At 40.6% G+C, this 15,073-nt stretch overlaps 1 protein-coding gene across 8 annotated transcripts in view; it reads right to left on the reverse strand.

The window, feature by feature from the left end:
* RREB1 (ras responsive element binding protein 1) overlaps positions 1-15,073 on the reverse strand; it is a 147,329-nt gene that overhangs the window by 51,898 nt on the left and 80,358 nt on the right. For all 8 annotated transcript variants that reach the window (XM_015449923.3, XM_005554115.4, XM_005554108.4 and 5 more), the window contains exons 5-6: positions 12,690-12,779; positions 10,780-10,943 (exon numbers count right to left, since the gene is read on the reverse strand). In XM_015449923.3, the coding sequence (XP_015305409.3) occupies positions 10,780-10,943; positions 12,690-12,779 (254 nt within the window). The remainder of the gene's footprint in view (positions 1-10,779; positions 10,944-12,689; positions 12,780-15,073) is intronic.

The raw sequence follows: 15,073 nt of genomic DNA on the forward strand, positions 1-15,073 counted from the left end.
TAAAAGGGAAAATGTTTTGAGGAAGGTCAAGTCTAGCAAACAAAAAACAGGCTACACAAGAGACTGTCAATTAAAATTGGCCAACTTTTGGCTTTGATAACTTTCTTACACTTTTTATCTTATTTGAAGAATAAAATTCAGTGACAAATCCCACTTGCCTACCTTTTTTCTCAGAGGATAGTGGTAGCTTTCAACTATTCAGGTTTCTAAAATGCAAAGTAAAAATTCTGGAAAGAACCACAGAATCGCATCTAATAGTATTAATGCAAATCCACACTAAAAAAGTATAAAAACAGGCCAGGCATGGTGGAGTGTGCCTGTAGTCCCAGCTACTCAGGAGGGTAAGGTGGGAGGATCGCTTGAGCCTGGGAGGTTGAGGCTACAGTGAGCTATGATGGCGCCACTGTACTCTAGTCTGGGAGACGGAGTGAGACCCTGTCTCAAAACAAAAAACCACACACACAAAAACCCAAGCACACACACATACACACATACATATGTAAACATCATAGAACAAGCAATCAAACAAAAAAAAGGCAAGTGTTCAGGTAATAGTAAGGATTTGCACAACTTGGCCACGGAACTTCAGCATGACACACAGCTACTGTTGCACAGCATTGTTACCAGGCTCTCGGGTTCTTAGAATGCAGCCTATGTTGCCCCAATTGTTAAGAAGCTGGGAGTGTATTTTCTCACTTTAGTAAATCCATCTGCTGAACAAGTAGGTATAAGGAGCTGCTGGGTTAAATATCTTAAGAGAGAAGAGAACGGAAGGCCTTGAACTACAATTTGTTGTGCACCTAACATGAGCCAGAGGCTTGAGTATATGTTACAGCATTTAATCCTTCTAACAGATTTTGTGAGTAAACATTACCCCCACTAAAGACGAAGAAATTGAGGCTCTTGACCACTCCAGGGAGTATCCTTTATCAGCCCTGGCCAGAAAAGTTAGGCAGAGCTATCAGGACTCAGAAGCACCACAGAAGATGTCGCCCTTCTTTAAACCACTACTGAAGTAAAAATAAAAGCACACAGGTTTCACATCCAGCCAACGAGATGTAAAGAAAGGCTAAATTTATTTAATCAATCAGTAAGCTTATGTGGTGAAAGCTTAATAATGCTTTTGGGGGGAACTGGTAGCTCAGACATTCTGCTGTAATCAACAAATTTGTACATATCCGCTCTTTTTCTCCATGTCTTATCTAGTGGAAAATCTCCACTCTGGAGGGAAGATTATGGGCCTCTTACCAAGGTGCACTCTCAAGAGAGGGAAAAGCATATTAAGTGGAATGATCATGGAATGGGATATTACACTTACATATATTTTGTTTTATCTGGTTAAAAGAGAAGTTTCAGCCCTTCTTAAAGAAAAGCTTTCTAAATTATACCAGAAGTATGTCTATTTTAGTGTTCAGAGTACTAACATATGCTGAAAACTGCTTTGATACCCAAGTATTATCACGATGAAACTACAGTACCAAATATTCACTAAATGCCTAACATGTATCAGGAGATATATACAGTTCATACAGCTATGCTGACTACGAATATCCCATTAAAATCACATTTACACAAACCCCTCAACAGTCTTTGTATAGAACATTTATGTCCTTCTAAGTGGAGTTAAATGTGTTAAGATCTCTGAGCATCCCTGAAGGACATTTGCTTTTGATTTGTCTTTCCCCCTTGGATGTAGACGACTGAAATGCTTTTAAGCTTTTCTTTTCCATAGAAGTATTTCAACGGAAAAAAAACGTTCACACAGTCCAGGGCAGGGTGACCCACAGAGTTTTATCCTACAAATAAATATATAATTTATTTCCATGTGAACTGTCCTGATACCTTCCTTCCTGCAGAAGAATATGTCAAGAGGGACAGGGACCTTGTGATTACGAGATTAATTTTAAGATGGGACTGACTGAACCTTTGAGTGGTCACCTCCACCCTTGAGAAGCAACATGTGCCAGAACAAGCTACAGGGTGTCCTCAGAAACTTGATATGACCATGATGGAAGTTCACAGGACCCTTCCTCTTGCTGGGCACTGAGGGTAAAGAAATGACTGTCCCCTGCTTTCAGAAACACTGTGCTACCTCTGCTCCTTCTCTCATTTAATACTGGCCACCTGTTCCAGATACCCAAGTGCAGTTGTGCACCAAGGGCTGGCTTAGCCTAGGCATCTGAGAGTAGTATGCTAAATTCAGAGCCTTCGTGGTCTCATTTGTCATGGAGCAGGTCACATTTCTGTGCAGCTAGTATTTTCTTCAAGCATAATAGGAACATATAAGCCTCTGTTCCTGAAGCCTATCCTGATGTCCAGGGGCATCCTCAGGTCCTATGTCTCCTACACTTGGCAACAGAAAAAAATCATGCCTATGGCCGCAGGAAAAAAGCCTGCAACAAAACAACTAGATGATGTTCCAAGGATTTCACTTCTTCATCTTACCCCTTCTTTTTGAGGCAAAGTTTCGCTTTGTTGCCCAGGTTGGAGTGCAGTAGCGCAATCTCGGCTCACTGCAGCCTCCGCCTCATGAGTTCAAGTGAACTCCATCTCCTGGGCAGCTGGGATTACAGGTAAGTGCCACCACACCTGGTTAATTTTTGTTTTTTTTTTAAATAGAGATGCGGTTTTGCCATGTTGGCCAAGCTGGTCTTGAACTCTTGTCCTAAAGTGACCCACTCACCTTGGCCTCCCAAAGTACTGGCCCATCTTCACCATTCTAATGACAGTTGAAATCAGAACACATCCCTACTCTTCAAAGAATAAATGAAGTCAGTCATGAAAACTTGCCTCTGCCAGGGTCTTAAGTATGTCCTTAAATGTAACACATGCTCTACAACTCTCTTTAGAATTAAAAGTCTACAGTCTGTAAAATACAGAGCAAAGTGAAAATTAATTTCCTATTTCCCCAAAGCAATTTTAAAAGGAAAAACCAGTTTTAGAGACAGGCTTTATTCCAAATGAGGCACATTTCAATCCTCTGTTTCAAGTATCATTTCTTCACAGCTTGCAGCCCAGCACTTTCTGGAACAAGCTTTGCATATTGCAAAGCTCAATGCCCTTTTTCCTACATTGAGCTCTCCCAGAGGCATGCTCTGGCTCAGTTTCCCAAGTTTGTTTTGGAAGACGAGCACCACTCAATCCAAATTTTCAACGTGGGAGCAACTGATAAAGAGTTCTGGGAAGTTAAAAGCTGGAGCCACGGTGATGTTTCCATGATACATGTTTTGTACTTGATGGCAACCTACTCTTCTGCTCAGCAACTGAGCTGTGGTTAGAAAGGCTTGGGACAAAGGATTTTCAAACCTCAAAAACATGAGAATCTGCATACAGGGAAGTGGCAGCTCACAAAGCTATACCAGATATAGTAATAAATTAAAAAGGTCTTTACCCTAACCTTTCTCAAAACAAATTAAAATAATATAAGTAATAAATTAAAAAGGTCTTTATCCTAACCTTTCTCAAAATAAGTTGGTATTAGCATCACTCTCATCTCCCTACTTGCCAAAATATAATTACTTTTAAAAGATCAAGTAAATTTATTTACTAGTAAAAAGTTATAGGCTTTATCAGTGCTACAAAGCATCTGTCTACGACTACACATAATTTAATATGCTACCTTCATTCTGTGAAGTTTACTTTATTTGGCCAATATAACAATTCTGAGTGTCCTCTTATAAAACTAAGATAAAGGAAACTCTACAAAAAGACTGAGTCGCATTATAAATACAGATAACTAACAAATACTCATAAAATGACTATAGGCCAAAGGAAATAGAGTGAGTTGCTCTATACACCTCAATATCAGCTAAAAGTAACTTGAAACTTCAAAGGATGTAGTCCTCAGAGTCTGTGTTGTGAGGCCCTCTGAGTGTTTCAGCAAAAAAAAAAAAAAAAAAAAAAAAACAACTTTGGGGTGGAGCCCAGATCTGCCTCAAGCAGGCAAAACTGGAGAGCTGGGCTCATCTGGAAGAGTGTGCACACACACGGAGGTGTGCACCCCATGTGTGAGTGTGGACAGCCTTCAGACCAGGGGGTGAGCAGAAGAAGGCAGAAGGGTAAGCTGTGTGGTCATCAACTGTGCTGTTGAGGAGCACAGCACAGACCAGCCTTGTGGAATCAAGCCTTCAGAGAAACGAAACTCCAGAAATCCACGCTACAGAGAATCATGCCACGGCAGAGGCCCCACCCAATCTGTACCCCTCAGGGGAGGAGCCAAAAATCAGAGCACAGGGCCATGTCAGACGAAACTGGCACAGTTGAGGGAGAGCCTCGAGCAGGTTATAAACAAGATGGAACGGAGGCACCTGGGTGTGGGTGCCCTGGGAAGCGGAGGCAGAGGTTCTCTGATCCCTCAGCTTAGCGTCGGCTCTGGAGACCCCATGAGGGAATTCCTGGGCACTACCCAATCCCAGCAGGTGCCAACAGACCTTGGGAAGCAGTGATAGCGGAAGGGAAACAAGAAAAAGAACTTTGATCTTAAGCACTAAACTCTTACAAGTCGACTGATTGCCTTCCGTGCTTCTCAGGACCTGGGTTGCATTACTCTTTTTAATTCCTGCACACACATCCCAGGGCAGTTCTGGCCCCTGATTAATGTAACACAGGCCCACAGGTATGTGCTTGGGAGAGATCACAGCTCACTACTAGAGTCTCAGATTCTGGAACAGATCCACTGGGGCAAATAAATCTAACTCCACTCTCTCTGGCACATTTTTGTAAGTGTTCTCACATTTTTATAATTTTTTTCAAAAGTACAGTTTCGCCAACAAATGAAATGGTAATGACTTTTATGTGATTTACCAAAACCCAAATGTTTTTTTAACTCATTATTTGCAACTTTCTGCAAAGACATAATAAATGTAGTATGATAATCCCCAATATTTCAAAAATAGTTACTTAAATTACAGATTTAGTGTAGCAAAAACTAAAACAAGCAAACTTAAAAGAAATCACTCTCAATTTACTCAATTTATTTTCTGGCATTATAAGAATGTTTACTCAATATATTTTCCCTCTCTGGCACATACAACAATAAAAGAGTAGTAATCATTATTGATACGTACCATTTAACAACAACTATCCAAGTGCTTTGCATGTGTTATTTACTGATCATCACAGCATTCCCATGAGGTAGGTACGGCTAATACTACGTTTTACAATGAAATAATTCGGACACAGAGGTGTCAAGTAACTTGTCTGGGATCACACAGCTAGTAGTGGAACACTTTCCTAGATTGTCATTATGGTGGTTTCAACTCTAACAATACAGACTCAGAAACTCCCTCTACCCAGGGGATGTCCATAGTACACTGTAAACCTTCAGAACCTTTTACAAACATTATTAAATCTGAGTCCAAATTCAATGTGAGGTAATACTAAGCCATTCTGTTAAAGTGTCAAAAAATTAAGAGATTTCCACAAAATTCTACAGAACTAAGATTAGAACTCAGCCCCAATTTAGTCCTCTCCTCTGAATCAAGGTGCCTCATAATAAGTAAAATCAGTACCAGAAAACCAAAGATTAGCACAAACAAGTATCCCCAAGGCCTGCTTTTCTTCTGTTGCCCAGGCTGGAGTACAGTGGCAAGATCTCGGCTCACTGCAACTTCCACCTCATGGGTTCAAGCGATTCTTGTGCCTCAGCCTCCTGAGTAGCTGGGACTACAGGCACACATGACCACATCTGGCTAATTTTTGGCATTTTTAGTAGACACATGATATTATGATGTTGGCCAGGCTGGTCTCAAACTCCTGGCCTCAAGTGACTGGCTTGTCTCAACCTCCCAAAGTGCTGAGATTACAGGTGTGATCCACCGTGCCCAGCCAATGCCTGCTTTAAAAAAAATATTTATAAATAACTCCAAAATACAATGACCATAAATGAGAAATGTATCTTAGAATAGTACCCAGGGCTATGCTACAAAAAGTTCAAAATAATTTCTAAGACTATCCAAGTAAACCCAGACAACACAGAGTAATAAAATTCAGTCAAAATGGTTGCCCCCAAAACTATCCCATGCTCACTATACATAGAATATGCTAGTGGGATGACAGTAATAGTTTACCATTGAAAAATAACGTTCTATAACAGCACAGAATGGTGTTGAGAATGAGGAAAAGAGTGAAAGAGTGTTTTTTCTAATATGCAAAGTGACACAAAAGCTACATCAATGATTTCTCACATACAGTCCATGTGTCCCAATCAGAAAATCTGAAATCTGAAACATTGAAAGTTTCAATATTGAAAACTTTGAGAGCTGACATGATGCCACAAGTGAAAATTCCATACCTTACCTCATGTAATGGGTCCCAGTCAAAATTTTGTTTCATGCACAAATATTAAAAATATTGCATACAATTATGCTCAGGCTATGTATATCAGGTGTATATGAAACATATACAAATTTTGTGTGCAGACTTGCATCTGTGTCCCATCCTCAAGATACCTCATTATATATGTGCAAATATTCCAAAAAACAAAACAAAACAAAAAAACAACAAATCAAAATCCCAAACACTTCTGGTGCCAAGCGTTTTGAATATGGGGTACTCAACCTGTGGTAGTTAAAAGCATGGCCTCTGAAGCCAGATATCCTTTATTCAAATCTTATCACTGTCTATTACTTCAGTTCTTTCCTCATTTGCAAAATGGGATAATAATTATACAATCCTTACAAGGCAGAGTACATAAAAATAAATGGAGATCAGTAAGGAAATGGAAGACTTGAACAATGCTATAAACCTACTAGACCTAACAGCAAATCTATAGAACACTCCACCCAACAGCAGCAGAATACACATTCTTCTCAAACAGATGGAACATTCTCCAGGATAAACCATATGCTAGGTGATAAAACGAGCCTCAGTACATTTACAAAGTTTGAAATCATGCAAAGTATGTTCCCCAACTATAATGGAACGAAACTAGAAATCAGTAACGAATTAATGGAATGAATTTTCCCGACCATAATGAAATGAAACCAGAAATTAGTAAGAAATTTGAGAAGTCACAAATTTGTGAAAACTGAACACCACACTTCTAAATAACCAGTGGGTCAAAGAAGAAATCACAAGGGAAATTAGAAAACATGCCGAGATGAATGAAAAAGAAAACACAACATACAAAAACTTACGGGAAACAACTAAAGCAATGCTTATAGGAAAATGTACAGTTATAAAAGCCTGTATTTAAAAAGCTCTCAAGTCAATAATCCAGCCTTATACTTTGCTGTAACACCGGAAAAAGGTCAAACTAAACCTAAAGAAAGCAGAAAAGGGGAAATAATAATGTTTAGAACAGTAATTTAATGAAATAGACGACAGAATAGAGGGAAATCAATGAAACCAAAAGTTGGTTCTTTGAAAAGATCAATAAAATTTACAAATGTTTAGCTAGATTGACTAAGGGGAAAAAAAGAAGATTCAAATTATTATAGTTAGGAATGAAAGAAAGGAAATTACTACTGACTTTATAGAATAAAAAGGATTACAAAAGGATATTATGAGTTATTGTATGCCAACCAATCACTTGATGAAATCGCCAAAATTCCTAGAAAGATACAAACTATTGAAACTGACTCAAGAAGAAACAAAATCTGGGGCCAGGCGTGGTGGCTCGCACCTGTAATCCCAGCACTTTGGGAGGCCGAGGAGGGAGGATCACCTGAGGTCGGGAGTTCAAGACCAGACTGGCTGGCATGGTGAAACCTGATCTCTACTAAATATAAAAAAATTAGCCAGGCGTAGTGGTGCACGCCTGGAGTCCCAGCTACCCGGGAGGCTGAGGCAGGAGAATCGCTTGAACCCGAGAGGTACAGGTTGCAGTGAGCCAAGATCACGCCACTGCACTCTGACCTGGGCGACAGAACGAGACTCTATCTCAAAAAAACAAATGAACAACAACAAAAGAATAAAGGACAAAAACAACCCAACCAGAGATGCAAAAAAAAAAAAATCATCTGACACAATCCAATACTTTTTCATGATAAAAACACTAAAAAAACTAGGAAAAGAAAGAAACTTTCTCAAACTGGTAAGGAACATTTATTTAAAAAACCCACAACTAATATCATATTTAATGGGGAAAGACTGAATGCCTTCTCCTTAAGATCACAAACAAGAAAAGAATGTTCATTCTCTTTACTTCTATTCGACATTGTTTTGCAGGTTGTAGCCGGGGCAAGTAGGCGAGAAAATGAATACAGACATGATATAGAATAACCTAAGGAATCCACTAAGTAACTACTAGAATGAATAAATGAGGTCAGTAAGGTTGGAGGGAACAAAACCAATATATAAATTTTAACTGTGTATCAATACACTAGCCATGAACAATTGAAAAATTAAATTGGAAAACTACTTATAGTAGTATCAAAAATAATAAAATACTTAGAAATAAATTTAACCAATATAAATAAATTTAACTTGTACTCTGAAAACTATGAGACGTTGAAAGAAACTGAAGACTTAACAAATGGGAAAACATCCCAAGTTCATGGATCAAGTTAGTATTGTTATAATGGCAATACCCCCAGATTGGAACTTTTAACAACAGTTTAGCAATTCCTCGACTTAAACATGGATTTACCATATGACCCAGCAATTTCATTCCTAAGTGTCTACGAAGAAATACAAAAACATAGGCCCATACCAAATGTTGTACAACAATGTCAACAGCAGCTTTGTTCATAATAACCAAAAAGTTGAAACAACTTAAATGTCCATCAACTGATGAAGGGATAACTAAAATGTGGTATCATATTTCTACAATGAACTATTATTTAACAATAAAAAAGAATCTGAAGCCCACTGAAGTACACGCTTTACATGGTATAACGTATGATGTATGAATTATACCGTAAGATGTAAAAAAAAAAACAAATGAAAAGTGAATACAGATATGTATTCATGTAATACAGATATGACACCCAGAGCACCATAGCTTCAGCAATGATTATTTATTTGTAAAACACACTGCCACACAGGTTATTGTAGAAGACAATAACTATGCCTTTTATAGCTGTGTTTATTTCAATCATGTCTCAAAATGGAAATTTTCCGAATCAGGAGTGATTGGGCCTACTATCAAGAGATGTCTCATGGAGGATCACAGCGGTCAGCGGTTAGGGCCAAAACGCCACTAGGAGGGTCCTCTTCATCAGTGTGCCCACTGCCCCTGCCAACTTGGAGCTGGCCCATGGGGAGTTCCACTGAGCAGGGGCTCAGTAGGAAAAAGTGAAGGAATCCCCAAGAGGGGAACAGGCAATACCTCTAGGACCAGATTCTGAGAAGGGCAAATATGTAAAGAACAAAGGACTTTTTGGGCGTGTGGGGTGTAGAACGAGCAGATCTAAACGCAAAGCAAAAATAAATGATACCAACAGGCCAACACGGTGGTAAAAAAAATAAAAAGCTAAAATGCAAAATATTGTATTGTAAAATAGTGACACTATTCAATTCCTTTATACCCGAAAACACTCCCAAGACAGGAGGGGCAAAGAGAATAACCCATCAGGACTGAAATTTATGAGAAAACAAAAAAGCAAAACACTTTGTAAATTCTTAATATATTCCTACTTTTCATGAAGTCATACTCTACCTCACTTCTAAGAGTTTAGACTGAGATATACACAGGCTTTAAATTATTGCAGCATTACTTAGAAATGCAAATAACAATAAATAACATCGAGTGCTTAGTTTGTGCTAGGAACTGTACGCTAAACTCATTATCACCTAATCCTCATCCTTATCCAATGAAGTAGATATGATTAAAAATCTCGTTTTTGGGGGGTCAAAATAGCATGAAAGAAAATAATTAAACAAAAAAATCTTTTTTTTAAAGATGAGAAACTGGAGTACAAAGAGGTTAAGTAACTTGCTTGAGGATAGAAAATTTACAAGTAGCAGCTGAGACCTGAATTCAGGTGCCTAGTTTCCAAATCAAGAAACTTAACTGCTGTATCAGTATGTCCCATGTGCATGTATAATAAACTGGCCCATCTCATTTTAGTGTTTATATAACCAAATATAACTAGCATATCCATTTTATAGTAATTATATAAAGTTTTCTTTTGAAATAAACATGTAACAAATGTGACTCAACTTTTTTAAAAGAAAGCAGAATAAGGACTAGACAGGAATATGGAAGAGTAAATCCCTCAAAACATGTACGATCAGCCTATAAACTATTTTCCATAGGTTCACCCCAATTTTAATATGTCCACCACTCTACTGTCTCCCACCCGAGTGAGCATCTTTCTCTCTCAGGAAGTAACGTCCTGACGTTCATCAGACTTTCTTTTTCTTAATTTTATCCTATCTTATCCTGAAGCTCCAGGACCAGGCCACTTCACTATTTATTAAAAGGTCCCAGACGTTTTGATTTTTGCAACGAAACCGTCTGTGAGGAATCTGGTAGGCATATGCAAGTATTTTTTACATGGCAGGGTTACATGGATGCTACTCTTGGAGGGCTCTTCTTTTACATGTGATAATCTGCACCCAAACAAACTCCAACTGGCAGAGGGGAAACGACTGTGTTTTATCCTGAAGAACTCTGAAGGGCCACAGACCTTGCCAAGGTACTTCCGTTTCCCATGATCCGACACCTCGAATACCCCAGAGATAGTGTGCATCTCTGGTTTTTCCATACAACGGACACAGTTCCAGAACTCTCTGTATCTTTAGGCAAGTCTTCTGAAGGCTCAGAGGCCACTGTCCTGCCTGCCAACCTCCAGGTACCAGCCAACCCCCCAAGCAAAGGGCACCCTCACCCACCTGTGCATGTTCCCATTGGTGGTAAATGATTGGCCACACACAGTGCACTTGTAAGGCCTCTCGCCAGAGTGCACCAGCATGTGGCGATCGAGGGAGCTGGCCGAGCTCAGTGACTTCCCGCAGATGCTGCATGAGTGGTCGGCTCCTCCAGTGTCTGTGTTGTGCTGCAGAAAGCAATGATCACAGCGGTCACTTACAAAGTGCATCAAAAGCTCAGCTCTTAGGAAATGCAGATCCAGAGCTTTATTAAAAAACCAATGAACTTTCTTGGCTATGTGTTTCTCTTTCATTTTAAGTATCTTCTTGAAGGGGTACAATGTATCAGGAAAACAGGCAAACAAATATTTGTATGATCTTCCTCCATTCCCGCATTGTTTTGAAAACTATTTCTACTGAAAGGCTCAGAAGAGCCTTCCCAGGTCTTTCTTTGAATCACATACAGATTCACTGACCACATATATTAACTCCTATGAGCCGAAGGACTCTCAACAGCGAAGGAAATATGTCCTCCCATTAAAAGAGTTGATGTCCCGTCTTCAAATTTGATGACTCAGGCCTGCCGTCAGAGAAAGAGAACTGAAACCTGCACAGGGCGGTTTCGGCCTCTGAAAGACGGTAAAAAGGAACATTTCTATTCAAACCCCAGTCACTTTAGTGACCTGATGTTATTCAGTACTATGTCATGATTATACTAGGTCATCAATCCTTCACTGTTCTACACTCATCAACATTTTGTCATGAATTGGCCATAGCAGAAGAAGGAGGATAAATCTTATAATAAAGGAGAAAAGCAAAAAAAGACCCCAAGCTGAGTAGATTTCCTTCTGTGTGATGTACATTTACACTAAGGAACAGGGTTGCAGCTATGATCTCATTATGCTGTAAGGGATTTGGTTCATACCGACAAGCAACATACAACGAAAGGTCCTTTAACTTGATGTTTGTTCAAATTTAAAAGGGGATTTTAGGCCGGGCGCTGTGGCTCACGCCTGTAATCCCAGCACTTTGGGAGGCCAAGGCAGGCAGATCACGAGGTCAGGAGTTTGAGACCAGCCTGGCCAATGTGGCGAAACGACATCTCTACTAAAAATTTTTAAAAATTGGCTGGGGGTGGTGGCGGGTGCCTGTAATCCCAGCTACTTGGGAAGCTAAGGCAGGAGAATCATTTGAACCCAGGAGGCAGAGGTTGCAGTGAGCCGAGATCATGCCACTGCACTCCAGCCTCGGTGACAGAGCAAGACTCTGTCTCACCAAAAAAAAAAAAAAGGGTGATTCTATTTTATTTTATTTTATGTATTTATTTATTATGAGACAGAGTCCTGGTCTGTCACCCAGGCTGGAGTGCAGTGGCGCAATCTTGGGTCACTGCAACCTCTGCTCCCGGGTTTTCAAGTGATTCTCCTGCCTCAGCCTCCCAAGTAACTGGGATTACGGGTGTGTGCCACCATGCCCAGCTAATTTTTGCATTTTTGGTAAAGACAGGTTGGTCTGGACCATGTTGGCCAGGCTGGTCTCAAACGCCTGACCTCAAGTGATCCGCCCATCTGGGCCTCCCAAAATGTTGTGATTACAAGCGTGGGCCACTGCACCTAGCCAAAAAGGAATTCTGCATTGACCTAGGACTTTGTCACAGGAATATGCACATATAAAAGTCATTTCATAACCACCTCCCAAAATTATTTAAAATACTAAATTTAAATTAGGCACAGCTACAACTCATCCATTAAAATCCAATTACCCTGCCCTCTGTTTAGGAAGAATAATTTAAATCAAAAATAGGCTGGTCTGAAGGTCGTGAGTTACCTCAACTGACTGCCCACAGTGAGTGTTTAACTCCTTGTTCTACTCTTTCCCCTCTTCTCACTACTGCACTTGACTTAAAAAAAAAAAAAAGAACAGCGGGAGTCTACCTGGCGAATGTGCATGGTCAGCTGGTGCTGGGTAGTGCAAATCTTCTCACACAGGGGGCAGTTATAGGAAGACTTCTCCTCTTTCGTTTCCTAAAAAGAAAGATTAAAAGGGAAGATAAATTTCAAATCACAGTCAATGAGTGCCTTTTCTTTCTGTAATAAGCACTTGTGTCTATGTAGCTGAGAGCATGGGCTCCAGAACCTGCCCAGGTATGAGCTTGTGCAAGTCACTGCTCTGTCTGCCTCAGTTTCCTCATTTGAAAGATGGGAAAAACAGTACCACACCATGCTATGATGCAGGTTAAAGTAACACACACCAAACACTAGAACAGTGCTGGGATCATAGTAAGTACTCAATAAATACTAGCATTCTAATTACACAGATACCACTTCATCATCCGTGATGGTGAAAAATTAAGCACTGACTCACGGAAGAGCTAGAAAAGAATACATTTCTCCCCAAGCCCAACCTGGGCTATCCTCCAACAGGTTTCAAGGTCTCCAAGAACACATGAGAGATAATAAGGTTCTCAACAGAAGAGCCCACCTTACCGAGAGGGAAGCCCTCAGTGCCTAGCTGTGCACCCAGTGGGCATGCTGTGATTCCTCTGCCCACTGCTAGCACCTGCTTAATGCTGCTCATAAATAATCAACAAAAACATCACACAGAAAATTGCTGTCCTCATCACGACAACTTTGATAGGAATGCCAACCCAAATTGAAGACTTCCACAGAAGGTGACAAAAGAACCAGTTTACTACTTGCTGAGGGGGCTCCTTTTATGTTCCCTCAGAATGCACAGGTCAAGCAGTATGTTTTGCCTTTTTAAGAAAAAGCCAGTGTCGTTCACTAACCCTATGCTACAGATCCTCTTTCCAAATAATTCATGCAGAGTTCTAGGCTGTGTGCATCATTGCCTCCTCACCCTCACAGTCCCTAAGCACCACGGGTTCCTGTCTACATACCCAAAACTAACTGGACCTAGGCTTGGATGCCTCTCCCAGTAATTTGGAGTTGCGGTGCTCAAGAGATTTCTCAAGATCAGCAGAATCACCTGGGGGGCTTTTTCTATGCATTTAACCAGATTCTGGACATGCCACATCAGAGTCAGTGGCAGACTGGGGTTGGGGGGAGTAGAACCCCAGAAATCTGTTTGTCTCACAAGCTCCCCAGATGATGGTGACATGTGCCCAGGTTTGAGGATGGCTAAGTTACTAAGTTGGGTGATTATGAGCACTTGAATTGAAAGTTCATGGAGAGGTAGAGCTGAACCCAAAGAGGCTTGCACCTGGGCAAGCTCAAGTCAGGAGAAAGCAGTGTGGAAGATGTCAGTGCTAACCCAATGGGATGGAGGGCACTGTCCCTAGGGCTGGATGCTCTGTCTAGGCTCTGGGTCATTTCCTATCCTCGGGCATCTTTCAATAGACCTCTTTTTACTTGCATTCATTTGAATGAGTTTCTGCTCCTTGCAAATAACACCAATTATTGAGCACTTACCATGTGCTCAACTCTACACAGGACCATCAGGTTTTTTCACAACCACTAATAGACAAGCATTATTACGGATCCCATTTTCTGAACGAGGAAACTGGGGTACACAGAGGCGAGTAACCTGCCTCAAGTCAGAGAACTATTAAGTGGTAGGCATAGCATTAAAACCCAGGTCAGCTGCTCCACAGTCCATGCCCTAAACCACTATGCTATATAAAAGTCTGACCAAAAGAACGATTAACCCCAAGGCACAGAAAGGAAACACTCTGGTGGTTGCTTATGAGAGATGATGAAAATAAAAGTCACCCTGAAGACTATAAAAACAAATGGCGCCATAAACCAGACAGGTGGAATGAAGGCATGATGATGTCTAGCTCACAGCCACCTTCTCTCTCACTCCTCTTCAAAGACAAACAAGTCTCATTCTGAGCAATAGGAACTTTTTTTTTTTTTTAAATGGAGTCTCTCTCTGTTGCCCGGGGTGGAGTGCAGTGGCACAATTGTGGCTCACTGCAACCTCCGCCTTCCGGGTTCAAGCGATTCTCCTGCCTCAACCTCCCAAGTAGCTGGGACTATAGGTGTGTGCTACCATGCCCGGCTAATTTTTGTATTTTTAGTAGAGACAGGGTTTTGCCATGTTGGCCGGGCTGGTCTTGAACTCTCAACCTCAGGTGATCCACCCGCCTCGGTTTCCCCAAGTGCTGGGATTACAGGCATCAGCCACCGTGCCTGGCCAAAACTTTTTTCTAATCTATGGAATTGGGTCTGAGAATTAGGTATGCTCCACATTTTCTCACTCTCAGAAGGAATTAAGAATATGGATTCTACAAAACATGAACATCCTAGAAACAGTGGGAAAAAAAATTCCCGTTCTTACTCATTTATCATACTTC

Source organism: Macaca fascicularis, chromosome 4 (assembly GCF_037993035.2).
Source record: "Macaca fascicularis isolate 582-1 chromosome 4, T2T-MFA8v1.1".
In the NCBI taxonomy this organism is placed as follows: domain Eukaryota; kingdom Metazoa; phylum Chordata; class Mammalia; order Primates; family Cercopithecidae; genus Macaca; species Macaca fascicularis.